Source organism: Corylus avellana, chromosome ca7 (assembly GCF_901000735.1).
Source record: "Corylus avellana chromosome ca7, CavTom2PMs-1.0".
NCBI lineage: Eukaryota > Viridiplantae > Streptophyta > Magnoliopsida > Fagales > Betulaceae > Corylus > Corylus avellana.
This window is the reverse complement of record NC_081547.1, coordinates 7957027-7974802: the sequence shown is the minus strand read 5'-3', so window position 1 is coordinate 7974802 and position 17776 is coordinate 7957027. Positions and strand designations below refer to the sequence as shown.

Below are 17776 nucleotides of genomic sequence, written 5' to 3'. Positions count from 1 at the left end.
CAACCATGCCCCACCTGCTCTGCCACCCAAAATTTCATCACCTTCCCACCATCTAAATGGCCTTATAGTCCTTCAAAACCCAAACCAAAATAAGCCCCAAAGCATATCAGACATTCAAAATTAATCAAAACAAAAATTAACCCATATAAAGAATTAGGTTTCAAAATCCAAACCGAAACAAACCCAAGATTTCCCAAAAAAATCTTTTGCTTGGGACCTACAGAGGAACCCAACGTCAGGTGCTGGAGTTTCTGTTATGCTAGTCGCGCCGGAGCATTCAACCCAATCTTCTTGTTTGGGTGAATAAAACGAGCTACAAGAGAGAGGAAGAGAGAGAGAGAGAAAGAAAGGGGATAGATAAAATAACGTTAAAAAACTTGTATAGCATGAACAGTAAATAAGCTCTCACGGCTCATGTTAGAAGAAAATAAAAAAAAAAAAGGTAATTTAGCCATTCTGCTGAAACTTAGCTCATAAATAATCAAATCTAGCTATTTTCATGTATTTGACTATCCTCTTGAAAATCCTCTCAAAAAAACAATATTTACAGAAGGCCAATAAAATACTAGGAGAACATAAGGAACAACTATAACATATCAGAAAACACGTTTTTTTTTTTTTTTTTAATATTTTATGATCCAATTACTCCTCCTCTTTTTATTATTATTATTTATTTAAACAAATTATCTCTTTATTGATATAACAATCAAATAGGGCAAACTGCTCGGTAAAATATCAAAGATACAATTTGAAATCTTCACAACTTAAATATTATTTATGACATACACAATAGCATTTCGGGCTATTATAAGACAACATCTATAAAAAATCGTCATCTCAATCACTCCTAATCAGTTTCAAATGTACAGCAAATTCTGACGAATCACGTCTTTATTTGCTGCCAGGTTTGATTCCTTTTTTTTTTATTTTTTATTTTTTATCTCTGCTACTAATACTTTATCAATCGCAATCCCTTTTGCCTCTTCTACTATCATCAGTTTATAGTTTGCTTTCATAATTATAAAACAACAAAAAACGTTATTCTTAATAATTTGTAAAATCAAAACTTAAGAAAACATTAAATGCAGATATAAAGAAAATATATTCTTATTTAAAAACAATAAAAATACAATAACAAAAATCTAATACACCCTCACGCGTCATCGCCAGCCAGTCATACGCGGCTTAAAAGTATCCTGAAAACCATTGATACACCGATTTACGGTGGAGGCGGGGCGAAAAAGATAGGAAATTGGAGATGGAAAAAGGAGGCGTGTGTAGATGGATTACTCCTCCTTGGTAGATGGATGACGGATGTGTTTCAAATCAACTTGGACTGGTAGGACCTCCTTCAATCTACTTATCCAGAAAAAAGAAGAATCACATGGCCAGCCACAGTATGCCACGTGGAGTTGGTGGTGGCCCACCCTCTGCTTTATGTGGGGTTGAAGAAATAAAAAAGGGTAGGATATTTGTGGCGTTGATCACCATACACGTTTACATGTTTTAATATTAATATATATATATATATATTTTTTTTTTTGACCTTTCAATAATCAATCTTTTCATCCATTTTGGCTCAAACTTTTGTTCTATAATTACATCCACCTAATCCATACGGAATATCTGATAATTATGCTTTGTCCCATTAAAGTCATTTGCTTTAAATGCTTACTGATATCATTGAATGTCACATCAAATTAAGCCCCCATCCAAATCCAAAAGCCTCGTTTGTTTCAATACTAAAATAAAGAGAACGAATCTTAATCAAACCCTTTTTTTTTTTGTCTTAAACTCTTAATCCCTGAATTATGCTTATATCATAAAAAAGAAATACTCCTAATTTTTTCTCTGGACTGTAACATTTCCATGATATTTATTATGTTATATATTAAAATATAGACGGTCATGACATGGTAACCCACATAATATTTATTTTCATAAAATATAAACTTTTACATAAATTTATAATAAAAATTATAATACTCTAAACATTTTTTATATTTAGAGTAATAGCCCAAATTACCAAATGTCAAAGTAAATACATACCATTACTTTTTTTTTTTTGGTTGAATCGAGTAAACCTAGCATGATTATCAAAAGAAGTCATAGCCAGTACAAGATTATTATTGCAACGGACCACGCGGCTAGTTCTATGATCCCAATGATCACAGCCATATATACCATGCATGTATTGACCAGATACATCCATTGACCATAACGTGGAAGAGCAGAAGCATGGAAAATCGGTGCAGTAATTCTGAGATGTTTTTTTTACTCCCATAAAAGAATATTATCTCAAGATAAAGATAAAAGCTGATATATATGTGTACGGACACGTGAAAGCACAGGGTACGTCGGAAACTTTAAAGGGATGCAACGTGGCAGCACATGCTGAAAGAGATAAGGAAAATGGGAGGGGATGAATGAAAGTCAAGCTCGGCAGAATCTATCACGATCTACAGCAACAGAAGAAGATCGGAGTAGGAGTAGTAGTAGGAGCCACCCTTTAATTTCTATCTTTTTCTATTAAAAAAATAAATAAATAAAGTAAAATAAAGTAGAATATCTTGGAGATGAACTTCCAGGAATCTCTGCGCCGGACTTTATCTTACAAGATAAGGGTGACTTTTATCGTATGTAAGATATGATATACTAACCCTTTGTTGTTATCTTTGAGAGAATCTCAAAACAGTATGTTTAGTTGTATATTATAATGACTTCTTGGGATTTGAATAATAATAATAATAAAATACAAAATTAGTCCTCATAATTTATCAGAATGAACTCAAAGACGATTGAGATATGCTAAAAAAATAATTTAGTTTCTATAGTCAAATTTCGTCTATTAATTTAATATATTTTGTTAGTGTGACACTGATTTAAATAGGATAAGTATCACAATTTTATTAACTCTAACGTTTCACGCTATCAGAATCTGTTAAGTCCGTAAATGAAATTTAACTGTAGGGACTAAATTATTTTTTTGGCATACCTCAAGGACTTTTGAGTTTATTTTAATACCACAAAGAATTAATTAAAAATCAGATAAACCATAAGGACAGATTTTATATTCTTTTTTCTAATAATAATAATAGAGGGGTAACTATATGTTCCATATATTATCAAAAACTAGGATGGCTAAAAATTACATTTTTGATTTAAGGGTTGATTGGGAATTGCCACATCAATATTGCGAAATAAAAATTTAGTATATAACATTACTCTTATTAGATTATTCTCCAAATGTTTGCTAAATGAAAAATTTTACGTACTATACCTCAACTCTACTAGACTAATAAGGGTTGGAATAATAATATAAGTCATTTTTATGTCCATTTAAAATTGATGTGGCTTTTAAAATTAAAATTCAATAGTAATCTATCACATACTAATGATAATTTTAAAACTACATCAATTTTGGAGGAACTTTTAGCATTACTCTAGGGCAGTTATAGCATTGTCCATTGACTTTGGGATTTTTTTTTTAACACATTAAATTATTGATAGATACCGTCACATTAACACAGTGAAATAAAGGTAGAGTAAGAATGTACTAGGTAGCATTTATATGTTAAAGAATGCTTGTTACTCATCACATCTAATTATTACATTAATTAATTAATTTTGGTTAGTTGAGGCAATTTAGGAAGTGTACACCAAATGGGTCTTTTTCTTTTTTTTTTTAATTTTTATTTTTCAGTTTATTTCCGTTAAAAGAACATCTAAAGATTGATTTCTTACTTATGTAAAATCAAATAGAACATCTAACATCACTTCAATCGAAGAAGACAAAAGTAAACGATAAATTGTTTTCCTTGGTTGGTAAGTGAACCGTACATTAAATATATATATATCCTTGTCATTTTAGCATTTTTCCAAAATTATATATATTTTTATATTTATATAAAGTTGGGACAAAAACAACGACCGCGGAGAGAGAGAGAGATAGAGAGTAATTTGAAGTATTTTGACGTGAGACGCTTCCTTCCTCTTGACAATTTACTATACGTACCTAACTTGATTACGACATTATCCTCACACCTTACACATTCTTTTTTCATTCTTTTTTGTAAATTTATAGAACATTAGTCTTACAAATTTAATGGCAAATTTGTCAATCTTTTGCAAGAAAAAAAAAAATAAAAAACAAATATTTCTGTTTTTGATAAGCTCCTCCCAGCTTAATAGATTAATAAACAGAGTAATGTTATACGTCATCCATTATGTCTTAAAGTTGAACAAATCCAACTTAATCCCTTATTCTACAACTCGAAGACCCAAGGAAGATGAGCTCTTATAATTTGTTCAACGATTGACTTTCTTCCACCATGCTCAAGAAATTAATGCCGCGTACAAATTTTCATAGCTATGACTGTCAACAAAGAAAATTACCTTATATTTGTTAGTGAATATATTTTTTATATTAAAAAGAAATATATTAAAATGATATTTTATAAGAGTGATTGTAACCAAGTTTGATAGTAGTCAAATCAACCGTACTTATTTATATTGTAGGAGCCTTTGTTTTGTAATATAATCAACCACATAAAATCACTTGTCTATATTTTAGTTTTATTTCCGCTATTTATTTAATTTTCCATTTAACTATGATTTCCCTCAAAATTATGTCATCTTTTGTGGTTGCTCATATATATATATATATATATATATATATATGTGTGTGTGTGTGTGTCATGTATCGAGGAAAAAAGAAGGAAAAATTACAAAATCAATGTCTATGATTTACTTGATTTACAATTAACTCTCAGTGATATAAAAATAAACTCCATACAGTCAAATTTTGTTCACTAACTTAACGTATTCCGTTAGTATGTCACTGACTTAAATAAGACATGTGTCACAATTTTATAAGCTTTGACATGTCATACTATTGGAATCTATTAAGTCAATGGACGGAATTTGATTGTAAGGAGTAAATTATTTTTTTAGTATATTTCAGAGTGTTCTAAGCTCATTTTAATACTATGTAGAGCTAATTGCAAATTAAGTAAACTACATATACTAATTTTATATTCTTTTTCCAAAAAAAGAAAAAGATAAGTAAAAAGCCAGTTTACAATGCAGGAGAATCAGCAAATGAATTAGTATACGAAGATAGCACAACAAAGGCAAGAATCCAGGCATAAGTTTCGAAGATTATTTTTGGAATAATATGCTCTTCGTTTTGTCTATAAATATTTTGCTTTGTCTCCAAGTTTAAGGTTATTTTTGTACTTCTATTCTTTTTTCTTTTCTCCAAATAAAGGCATAACATTTTTTTTTTTTTTTTTCACGGTTTTGAATTATTAATAAAATTTCACCGAGATTTTTTGTTTTCTTTCAATTTTCAATTTATATTTATTGTCGTACACTTTCAGAATAATTTTAGTTTTGTTTGGCATCAGTTGGTATGAGAGGAGAAGTGAAAAATCCGTTTAAAATTAAGGCTCTGTTTATTTCGACATAAAATGATTTCTAGAAAATATTTTTCCGTATTTTCAAGTGTTCGGTGTGCTACAAAAATAATAGTCAACCAAAAAGATTTTTGGTTTGACCGAAAAAAGCCTCTTTAATTTTTGAAAAAAGATTTCCATTTTTGAAAAGCATAAACCATTTTTTAAAACCGTAAACTATTTTTTGAATTTGAGCATCTCATTTTCAAATCAATAGACCCAGCTATGACGTCTTCAAGACCCAATCGGGACCCCGCTGAGACTTGAACCGGACCTGACTGAGAACCTACCGGGACCCGATTAGGACTTCGTTGAGAGATTAGAATCAGACTAAGACCCTACCAAGACTCGACAAGGCGGACCAGGACAACGCCGGAGTCCAACCGAGACTTGATTGGGACCGCGCCGAGACCCGATCGGAACCAAACCGAATAGGACCAAAACTTAATCGGGACCCTACCGAGACCTAACTGGGACTATGCTGCAAGCCGACTGGGGCTTAGCCGGGACTTGATCAAGACAGCGTCGGTCATTTAATCATATTTAAAGTGTTTTTTTTTTTAATGTAATTTTTCATACGTCCCAAACACTGAAAATATTTTCTAGTAAATTATTTTTGAAGAAAATGTTTAAATGTTTTTTTTTAAAAAAAAATTATGTCGAATCAAATGTAGCTGGAGCCTAAATAAACCGTAAGTTCAATTCAGATTTTAAACCCAAAAAAAAGAATATATATATATGGTTGAAAAGTTGAAGTGGACGTGGAAATTAGAGTGACTATCGCGTCAAAAAAGCAGTGGGAATGAAGAAAGAAGTAAAAACGTTTTCAAGGTTTTGCTAGTTGCAAGAAGATGACGCCAAAATGATGATAAGTGTGACCCACACCGTGTCTCAATCAATTTTCAATACGTATCGCGTGGTTCATCATTACAATTTTACAAGTGTTAAATCACTCAATTATTACAATAAACAAATAAATAACTTATTTTCTTTTATTTTAATAAAAAGCAACTTAAACAGTAAAATTAAGATTGACAAATTTTTTTACCAAATTAAAAAATTAGTGTATGAATCCGACCGTTTAATTAAATAAATAAGATTAGAATTGACAGACAGACTTGAAAATACATATAAATATCTCTAAGTAAATCGATGTGGGTACGTCAAAATAAAATGGTTGAGAGTTAGGATAGTGGGTCCACACGCTATAGCCATAGGACTTGTTGGACGCTCTCGTTGACTTTTGACCAAGTTACTGCTCAATTCTCGTCACCTTTACTTGTCTAAGTTGTCTTGTTTCATTGTTTGATTGGTATGGACTTTGAAATTCAACGGTCTTGATCTCCACACCACTGTGTCTCAAATCTCTCAATCTTGAGGGTTAAAGTAAACCCCACTCATTCTCAAAAAAAATGCAGCTACCAGATTACCAGGTTACCCTATTCTCTCGCCTCTTCTATGTTTGATGTTTCCCACGTTATTAACTCACAACATAAATCCTCTTAATTATTTAATCTGTTGACACGTTCTATCCACGGTCGTGTGTGTGTGTGTGTGTGTTTTTTTTTAATAGCTATTAGTTGTTGGGCTGGTTGGCCCAAGTTGTGGATTGGGCTAGATTCATTTAGGGTTGAAAGAGAGCTATGTTACCCAAGCACGTGCCATGCCCTTCTAATTTCAACTTTAACCACGTGTAATCTTTTAATCAAGTTATATTTATTTTATTGTCAAGATTTGAACTTTGGTTAACTATTAGATGCATCAACTTTAAATCGTTCCGCCTCTGTTTATAAAACAGAGATTAATTTCATACAAGCGTTTAGCGAATCATTGGTTAAGTTAAATTAGATTCCCGTTGGTGGTTGAATTATCTGGAAGCTTACATCCTTGAAACTCCATAAAATGCTTCGAATTTGGTAATTTGAAATTTTATTTCGTGTAAAATGAAAAATGTAACAGTTCACAACACTTTCCAAACTATATTTTACCTGTAATCCAACTACAACCTCTCCTCCCCCACCCAACTTTTAGGATAGAAGAAACAGGGGGGGGAGGAAGGATTTAAAAAATAAAAATTAAGAAAAAGAAAAAAAGAAATAAGGAAATTGACAATGAGGAATAATATAAATATAGTGAACTTCATATAACGAAAACAGAGGAACTTTCAGCAATTCACCGGTAACTTCGGTAGGCAGGGCTGTACATGCAGCTCTCTGCACACTTCACCATATCTATTGGCTGAGGAAGGCGGCTAGCCAAACCTACAAATCAGTTGCAATAAAGTAAAATGGTTAATAAGGCTTGTGGAGTTGGAAAACAAATTTGGGGAGCTGAGCAATTGGAGGAGGGACTCACCAAGTTCATAAGCCTTGCATGCTACCTTAGCAGCAATTTGTGCTGAAATCTCTCTGATGTTAGTGAATGGAGGGTATATGAGCCCCTTGTCAAAGTTCTCCTGAGTCACCTGTGCCGCCAAAGCCTCCGCTGTTCCAAGAAAACAAACACCGGAATGAAGAAAGTTCATCATATGCTACAACATATTCATAAGAATGAGGAAGTTCATCATTTCTAAGGACTAAATAATTCTCTAGAATGCATTCCAAAGAGATCAAGCATGAGTTAGTAAATTATCATAATATTTGGCACAACCTATTACAAAGCTCATAATCTAATAACATTGTATATTAGGTGAAAGTTTTTGAGTTTTTTTTTTTTTATCCCTTCATGAGCAGGTGAAAGTTGTGAGAAAAAAAAAAAAACAATTCAACTTAAGAGTTATAGCCTGAAAAAGGTGCCTGACATCGTCTAACCCTAGGCAAAATGAAAGTGAACTCTTAATGTCCAGGTTTTGGTGCACTTACAGGCAGCCAGGAGCATGTCGTCATGAACACGGATAGCACCAGACATTAATAAACCCAGACCAAATCCAGGAAAAATGTATGCATTATTTGCCTGAATCACAAAGAAAAACAATACCAATATTAGTTGTCAACTTTCTCACGTATCTACATTTAGCACATATTTCATAAAATTCTTTAAGAGTTGAGAGACCTGGCCAGGCACAAAAACTTTCCCCTCATATTCAACGGGAGCAAATGGGCTTCCACTAGCAAAAATGGCACGACCCTGTAGGTAATAATAAAGAGGAATAAAGAACAAAAAGAAGTTTGCTTGTTATCTGGAAGTGTCAAAAAAGCTGAATGATATCAAGTGATAACGATTTGATATTCTTTATAGGGGATAAGAAGCTTAATGGTACGATATACATTGGAGAACTCTAACACCAAGTGCATGTTTGTATTACCTTACTCCATCTATAAGCTTCATCAGCAGTACATTCCGACTGTGAAGTTGGGTTGGAAAGAGCGAGAATAATAGGTCTCTACAAGCAGTAAGCATACACAACAATCAGCCTTAACTTCTTTAGGGTGTAAATACAATTTCTCAAACATATTAGTAGATAGATGGACAGAAAATTACCTCATTGATGGAGGCCATAGCCTCAATCACTTCTTTGGTAAATGTTCTTCCAACTCCTGATGTTCCGATCAACACAGTTGGCTTGATTGCCTAATAAACACAAGCCAAGTTAGAGCTAAGAAACCTATGTTCGACATCTGTTTAGATCTGTGTTTGTCTATCTGCTTGTGTGCGTGAGAGAGAGAGAGAGAGAGAGAGAGAGAGAGAGAGAGACAAGACAGAGAGAGAAAGAGACAGATCTGTTCACACCTTAACAGCATCCACAAGTTCCCTAATGGGTTCATGTTCATGAGCCCATGGCTTCTTGAAATGTTGGAGTGATTCCTTCCGGGAACTGACAATCAATCCCTGTTAAAGGATTACAGGCAATATTAACTGATGAAGAAAAAAAAAAAAAATCTACTTCACACAAAAAAGGGCTATTTCAGGTTTTTTACTACCTTCGAGTCCACAAGCCAAATCTTCTTGCGGGTCTCTTCCGGTGGGGCATTTGTCTGCTCAAACATCAGGTATAATACTGTAGTTAGATGTATATCCTAAATAAAATTCCTCCATAACTTAATAAAACCTGAAAAAATAAAAAAATAAAAAGAAGAAGGGAAAAGAAAAAGGAATAACAAAGATAACAGCTTATAACCTGTTTTGAAATCTCAAGGGCTATGAGTTCTGCTATTCCAGTACCAGCCTGTAACCATTACATGTGTGAGACACAAGAACAAAGTGGCAGCGTGCACAGTAATAAGTGAAGAGAAGGGTTGGTGAGAGAGGAGGGACCAGGAAATAATTGCACTTGAGAGACACGAAAGATCCTATATTCTCCATTATAGATCAATATAGTTATTTTCAAAGGTCATAATGAAAAAGGCAGGTGTGGAGTGAGCCCACAAGGACCAAGCAGTTTAAGGCGCACAGGCAGTATTATTTTGTCATCTATTTACTGCAGTAACGTTTTCAAGGAAAGTTGCAAAGTATTACAAATCCAGGAATTTGTTTTTAGTTCAGTCTTTTTCATTAACTTTTTAACACGGTAATATAGACTAACCTCTCCAGCACCAAGGAATAGAACTCTGTGGTCAGCTAAGGTTCCCCCAACTAACTTCTGAGCTGCAACTAGCCCTGCAAGTACGACAGATGCTGTCCCCTGCAACGAAACCCAAAAAAAGAAAAAAATCTTTTCATAAGCAACTCATCTAATTAGAAAGAATAGGGCAGAACACGAATCCAAAAATTCTGAAAGACTAGAAAAACGAAAAACTGTTGTTAGCCGCCACCCGAACATAGAGAGATTTGAAGATATGTTTATCCCAATCTCCCAGATATCACATAAAAAATCAACAATAGTTTACCTGAATATCGTCGTTAAAAACAAGATGAGTTGTGCCATATTTTGCCAGCAGATCAAAAGCATTGTGGTTTGCAAAGTCTTCAAACTGCAACACGTGGCCAACAGATTTAGAAAACATTAACTTACAAATAAATATATATAAACCATGCAAACCAGACAACAATGAAATTATGTCTTTCCCTAGGACCAACTACCTGAATGAGGACCTTTTCTCCATAGTTTTGCTTGACTGCAGTCATGAATTCATGGAGAAGTTCAGCATATTCCTGAAGTCCAAAGAGAGAGAGAGAGTGAGCAAGAACACTTTAATATAGCAGATGGTTATAGGACTAGTATCAATTAGACAAATGAAAGCTAGAAAAACTTTTTTTTTGATAAGTAAATGAAAGCTAGAAGAACTTAGCAAGCAAATAACCTGCCCAGTAGCCCTCCTTTGCCTGAGCCCGATATAAAATTCGTCATTCAGTAATTTCTCATTGTTTGTGCCCACATCAATGGTTATAGGCAAGCACTGAAACAATCAACAAGTTTGATATTGCTCTATTAGTTGTAACAAGAAAGAAAAAGGGTTGAATTATGGCTGACTGCTGACTGCACCAACAGCTTTTCTACATCAACAAATGTACTGTGGTGGCACACTACATGCAAATGTCCCTAGCACCTACAGCTCTTTTTTTTGCAGAAAAGTTAGTACAGAAAAATAGAAAAACCTATGCTTTTTTCCCTACTTGGGAAGGAGAATCGCAACCCAGAGTTCAGCAGGGTAATGACATATTGCAAAACAGATAAACATATTATGTTTATTTGGTGATATACACAGGTTCTTACTCAGCCACACGAAGAAAGAATAGCATTGCTTATGTGAATACTTACAGCTGAAGGACGAACTCCCCCTAGCGCGGTATACAAGGAAAGTTTTCCCACTGGTATTCCCATCCCCTGAAAATTTTCACAAATTGTAACCAATTGATTCAGTCATGAGAGAGAGAGAGAGAGAGAGAGAGAGAAGATCAATACTCTAACCACTCTCACAATAGCATATATTTTTCAGATGATTATCAACATGTGTTCTTAATAACAAACTCTTGATAGAACTTACCTGACAACCAAGATCTCCTAGCCCCAAAATCCGCTCCCCATCAGTGACAACAATGACTTGAATATTCTTCTCAGGCCAATTCCTCAAAACCTCAAGAATTTTCCCCCTGCAAAAAGACTAGTTATCAGTTTCAACACAGTAATGAAGAAAACTTTGCATTAGAAGTGACCAAAAATTCAGGGAACTAAAACAAGTGCAACCAAACATACTTTTCTTTCAAACTAATAAAGAGACCCTGAGGCCGCATAAAGATACTCCCATATTTCTGGCAAGCTTCACCAACGGTGGGAGTGTAGACAATTGGCAGTAATTCCTCAACATTGTCAATGAGAAGTTTGTAGAATAGCTTTTCATTTCTTTCCTGAAAAATCAGCAAAGAAACAACTTGATCATATTAAATTTCAGTAGGAAAGAATAAATGACTAGAAGGAAACATACAGACAAGTAATGCATGTTTTACGCTAAGATATGTATTCTCATTCTATAAGACTGAAACAATATTGGAGTTATCACCAGTATATTTACTAAAAAATTTAATGCATGCTTTAAGTTAAAACATGCATTCTCAATATTTTTTATAAGTAATCGAATATTCATTAAAAAGGTGCAAAGGCACAACTTAAGTACACAGGAAGTATACAAGAGAAACACCCACACCCAACCGGAGAAAGAAAAAAGATCAAGAAAATCACGAAAGCTAAAAATAGTAAAGTAGCCAAAGGCAATTGTCAAATGGTAAAGAGTATTGAAGAAAAAAAAATTTAGTTCCACTACCATCCTCTTGTGATTTTCAAAACTTCGATCATTTCTTTCTCTCCAAAGACACCACATTAGGAAGGATGGAACCATCATTCACACTACCACACTCTGAAGACTACCAAATTGTCCTCTCCAACATGCGAATAGGTCTACCACTCATTTAAGCAAAGCCCAAGCTAGTCATCACCACTGTATTTACTTAGAAATTATGAAGTTACATGCAAGCCAGATTCAGTACAAACCAAGATTGTATGATATTTAAAACGGTGTAGGCTGTGTAGCAAAGACTCCAACTAAAAAATTTGAGCTCCGAATATAGATTCATGCATTTTCATTCTGTAAGACTTTGAAACAATATTAAAGTCATCACCATTGTATTTACTCAGAATTTATTAAGTTACATGCAAGTCAGATGATTCTGTACAATCCAAGATTGTATGAAAATTTAAAACTGGTTGCAAAAACTCCAACTAAAAAATTCAAGCGCAAAATTAAAACAAATTGTATAAATGCTTACCTGAAGATCCATCATGGCCATATACTTCTGCAGTGGAACTTGATATTGGCGGATATTGTGCATCATTTTCTTCACCTAGTGAGTAGAGTTGCAATAACATTAAGTTTTTATTATTAAAGGGAAAAACAAAAAAACAAAAAAGTAATCGCTATGTGAGAAGGTTGAAGTTAAGCAGGTGATAACCTGAAGCTCTTGAGAAGCAACTGTAGGGGGTAGAAGACCACGCAAAAAGTGTGCATCTCTCTCTCTTTCAGTGAAGGCAAGCCCTTTATTGTGGTGCGGATCTCTCAACAAAGAATAACCACTGCAGAGGAAAAGAAAACCCAACAAATGAGAGAAAGGTAAGATATAGCATCATACTAAATCCTGCTCCAATTTATGGCACTTGAAGGTAGTTCATCCAACTGGTCACCAGGAAACAGACTAAAGCCGCTCCAAACAAACATAACCATCAGATATTATTATGTCCAAGGTCTCAGGAAAACCAAGGACATATGACACAGGAGACTTGGTTGTATGCACTATTCAGACTATTGAACCAATCCATGTAAATTTGGAAAGGCTTGCCAGAAAACATTTCAAATAATAAATTCATAGAAAACTCACTCATATACAAGTTAACATCCCTGGATAACTTATATGCAAGCAAAAATGGATCACATCCATGCTAATGAGAAAAAATGCTAAAATTTGAAGTAGGAGAAAACAAGGTACACCGAATTAGATATGCATCTTGGAAGTGAATTGTAGTTTAGAAAAATTGCTAATATAACTTTCTATTAGTTCAGTGAATAAAAAAAATCCCAAAATGGAAATTCATGAAAGCCTAGTAGCTACCAGATCAAACAAAACTGAAAGAAGGGAACATGAGAGTGAAGAACATTTGTACATAAGGTAGTAAGTTATATTAATGTCACAACAAAAGTCAACTGGGTCAGACTATTATAATAAGATGTACTTCTTCTCAAAACATTGTGACCTACATATTCACGACAAGACCCAGATCCTCATTCAAGAACATAAAAGCTAAACCACAATGGCAATTAAAAAAAGAACAAAAAAGTTTAAAAAAAAAAAAAAAAAAAAAAAGAAAAAAAAAAGAAGAGAATATAAAGAGACCAAACTGTTGCACTTCTCACAGAAACAATATTACATAAGAAAAAAGTGAAACCATACGTATGTACATAATTCAGCAAAAATAACTAGAAAATATTATAACTAATCTATTCCTCTTTGTTGCTATATATATAGAACATAAGAAATAAATCCTCTATACAAGTTACTGAACTTTATAGATAAAAATTACAATATATCGAGTCTAAAGAAGAACATGGATATCATCGAATCACCTCAATTAATTTAGAAAAAAAAAAAAAAAACACACACACAATAAAATTAAAAGTGAAAATTGTAAAAGCATGAATCTTTAATTAGCATAACAGATCGTTGGTTTCTCACCTCGCAACAGAGACACTCCAAGGGGTCACAAACTGGTCCTCAGTGGCGGTATCCTCGCCGTAAACGTCCTGAACCCCACCACCAACCATGGGTTTGGAGTCCACGTCAGCAATCACGGCGGACCCTTCTCTCATTTCCTTCAACGTGTTCTCCACCAAAACGGCAGCGTTTCTGTCCCCTGCCCGGCCGTTTGAGCTCGAAGCCACCACTCTCACCGAAGCTGACCGTCTTCTCTGAGCCCCAGAGAAAGAGCCACAGGAACCAGATATCCCGGTCTTATTCTACGCTCACAGAAGAAAAAAAAAATTAAAAAGAAGACAAAATTTGACCCAGAAAATTAACAGAATTTGGAGGTAGAAAAAAAAAATTGTGATTTTTCAACTGAAAGGGCTAAAGAATGAGCGCCCAGAAAAAGGAATCTAGCTCTTCGGCTTTGAATTCGATTACACCAAATAAACACCGACTGGAAAGTAGGAAAGGCTTGAGAATTTTGTGGGTTTCAATGTGAACAAGCAGGACATGAAAAAGCAGAAAATAACGTAAATTTTTTTCTCAGGAGGGTGCTTGAAATTGATTTTGGTGAAGTGGGTGTGGATGAAAGAGTGATCTGAGAAATGGGTTTCGTTATATTACCAGGAAAGAGCTTCTATTCAGGGAGATCATCTTGGCGAACGAAATGTGGAAAGACTGAGTCTTTGGTTTCTGGTACCCAGAGAGAGAGAGTAGAAGACGAAAGAGTATTCAGGCCCCCTTGCTTTTCTCTTAAACTCTCTTTCTTTCTTGCCTCTCTCTCTCTCTCTCTCTCTCTGCAGCCTGATTTTGTTGAGAGAGACAAAGGGAGGGAGAAGAGATGAGAATTGGCGGAATGAAGCAGCTAAATAAATATTGCGTGCAACTTATTTTGGACCGATAGTACCAAAGTGCCCTTTACACATGGTGTTACGTATCGTTTATAGGAATTAGGAAATATATATTCTTCGTGGTACCCACATCAGTAGGGTGTCCTGTTTTGGAATTGTAGTTGTGATCTTCGACGGTGAAAGAAGGTGATGTGATTGATACTCACTGCGTCCCCAAAAACAAGCAGGGTAATATATTACCCAATGGATAAAAGCTATGATATTGTACGACTCACTCATATTAAGATATTTGAGCTCTTTCTACTAGCCGTAGATTGGCGCCCATGTAGATCTGCATCGGGGCCTGTCTTCTTTCGTAGCTTTCGCATAAGATTCTCCACCAATTCTCCACCAGGAAGATTCATGGCTGTTATGCAATGGACATGTCGATCTTGACCCTTTCCTTTCTTTGTCAACGTTGTTGGGAATACCTCCACTTAGGGTTTTGTTTTGTTTTGTTTTTTTTCATTTTCTTTTTCATTAGTGGAAATTTCTTGGGGGCTCTCTCATAAATGGAAGCTAGTTAAGGTGAAAAAAAATAAAAATAAATAATGCTTTTCCACTCACTGACAGTGACTCAACAAAATAGCTTAATAAAATAGTTAAAGTTTTATTAAATTGTTATAATGCTCATAGAATTTATTGAGCACTATTGCTCGATCATCTTTAATTTATATTGATAAAAAAATTAATATGATTCTCTCTTTTGTTGAAATAGAAAGTAGATAAAAAATAATATTTAAAATGAAAAAGTGAAAATTAATAGTTAAAATGCTTAGTCGGGTGTAAGTATTATTTTTTTTTAAAAAAAATTGAGTAGTTAAAATATAAATATGTGTTCTTTAACTAAATTTACCTACCCACTGGGAGCGGCACAATAGAGGCCTAGACAGTAAGAACCTTTGACGCTCCCTCAAGTTCGACTAAACCATAGCTTGATCCAACCTTAAAATTCAATGTAACTAATATTAATTAGGCATATGTGAAAATTCTCCATTATGAAGATTCGAATTCATGCCCTAATATATGCCTTGATCACTTGAAAACTTTTTTAGGCCATTGAACCACCACATTTGATGATATATGAAAGTGCTCTTAGTTGTAACTATTTCCAACTCTAAAGGAAGGTGATTGTTTATAATAGTAATGGGTATTATTAGAAATACAATAAGTTAAAAAAATATAATTATTCTTATATTTTGTTTATTAACCCAATTTTATTTATTTATTTCACTGAAATTGAACAAAATTTCCTAAAACACCTTAATTCTAAAAATTAAAAAAAAAATCATAATTGTGATGTTTGAATGGCCTTATGCCAAAATAAAAATGTTAGGTGTTCTCCTAATTTTATGTGAATATTTTTTTTAAAAAAAAAAAAACAAAAAATGAGCTAGTCCTTATTTTTCTCACATGATTTTTAAAAAATAATATGAACATCAAACCATTAAAACATAAAAAATAAAAATACCTAATATTTTAAAAAATAATAATAAGATGGAGTTTGTCCCACAATTTCTCACATAATTGATAAAAACAAAAATGATGATGGCGTTAGGACGAGAGCAGTCGATTTTCGATATTTTCAATATTGGTAAATCATTTATTAGGATGTGAAGGACCAGAGCAAAATTATGGCACACACCACTTTCCCTTCCTTGGTGACATGATAATGCCCTCCATTGGACCATGGGGAACGTACTAGGAAATGGGCCATTATGCACGTTGTGAACTCCACCCCTCCACTTGGTTGTAATTGAAACACATAATCAGCCAACTGTCTCAAACAACAACATGACAAGTCATGCTCCTGAGAATTGGAATTCACACCAATTATTAACGACTTTATACGAGACGAGTTTGCTCAAATAAGTTTTGAATTGTTCAATTATTTAACGGACATATGAGTTTTATATGAAATTTTTAATATTACTTTGGATACGTTTGAGTTTATGATTTAAAAAACATACAATTTAAAAATATAATTTTTAAAAACATAATTAAGCGTATAATAAAATCACAATTTAGTATTTAAAATCTACGTTTTACTTTTAAAATTTTGTAAAGGCAAACACAAAGACAACCTCACTGAACTTGCTTGCTAGCCATTTGAATAACTCGAACGCCTGTCACTTTGCTAAAACCACAGGCAGCTTTAAAGACATTTCTGTTTTTTGATGATGTGGCTAGGGAGTCAGGAACAAACAATGGCTTGGCATCTTCTCCTTGGTAATCACGAGGTAGCTCCATCATTGTATATCACGTGGGGTGATCTTAAGTTGCTGTCAGGATTCTGGGCAGTGATGTCACGTGCACACCACTTTACCTTCTTTTTTTTTGGTGTGAGGGAGGGTTAGTTTGGCATGGATAAATGAACTAAACTCAATTAAATGAGATATGCATCAGAAAAATTGGAGCTTATTTTGTTCTTATATTGTGTTTGATCAATATATACAAAATTGTTATATACTTGTGACAACACAATATTTTTAACTTAGAATAAAACAAAGTAACCCAGTTTGAGGACGATTAAAATATAGATTAAGTAATTAAATTTTGGTAATTTAGCATAATATTATCACTTAAGTTCTTGGGATCAACCCAGGCTTCACCTATTAAAACGGGTTTTAAGCCCATATGTGAGGAGGAGTGTTAAATTATTAATTAAGTGATTAAATTTATCTTTTCCTATCAGCTTAAGTTTTTGAAATAACTAATAATTTAATATTGATGAATTCTAATTGACTTTAAATCCCAATCATC

The 17776-nt window shown here is 33.7% G+C and overlaps 1 protein-coding gene across 1 annotated transcript; it reads right to left on the bottom strand.

The window, feature by feature from the left end:
- Nucleotides 1-7368: 7368 nt before the first annotated feature.
- LOC132186419 (NADP-dependent malic enzyme) lies at nucleotides 7369-14969 on the bottom strand. Its single transcript, XM_059600390.1, has 20 exons — nucleotides 14748-14969; nucleotides 14115-14395; nucleotides 12840-12960; nucleotides 12657-12731; nucleotides 11590-11741; nucleotides 11381-11486; nucleotides 11155-11220; nucleotides 10697-10792; nucleotides 10476-10547; nucleotides 10283-10366; nucleotides 9979-10077; nucleotides 9574-9621; nucleotides 9377-9430; nucleotides 9186-9284; nucleotides 8937-9026; nucleotides 8761-8838; nucleotides 8508-8582; nucleotides 8318-8408; nucleotides 7812-7940; nucleotides 7369-7717 (listed from the first exon to the last, which is right to left on the bottom strand). Exons 1-20 carry the CDS (start codon nucleotides 14775-14777, stop codon nucleotides 7629-7631), a joined length of 1935 nt encoding a protein of 644 aa, XP_059456373.1. The 5' UTR covers nucleotides 14778-14969; the 3' UTR covers nucleotides 7369-7628.
- Nucleotides 14970-17776: the final 2807 nt, after the last annotated feature.

Bases quoted from the DNA above. Each gene is read 5' to 3' on its own strand.
- LOC132186419 (XM_059600390.1), bottom strand. From the start codon at position 14,777: ATGATCTCCCTGAATAGAAGCTCTTTCCTG. The intron at 10,078-10,282 runs GTAAACTATTGT...GTTTCGTTGCAG, and splicing joins TTTTTAACGACGATATTCAG to GGGACAGCATCTGTCGTACT. The intron at 9,285-9,376 runs GTAGTAAAAAAC...ATCCTTTAACAG, and splicing joins TTTGGCTTGTGGACTCGAAG to GGATTGATTGTCAGTTCCCG.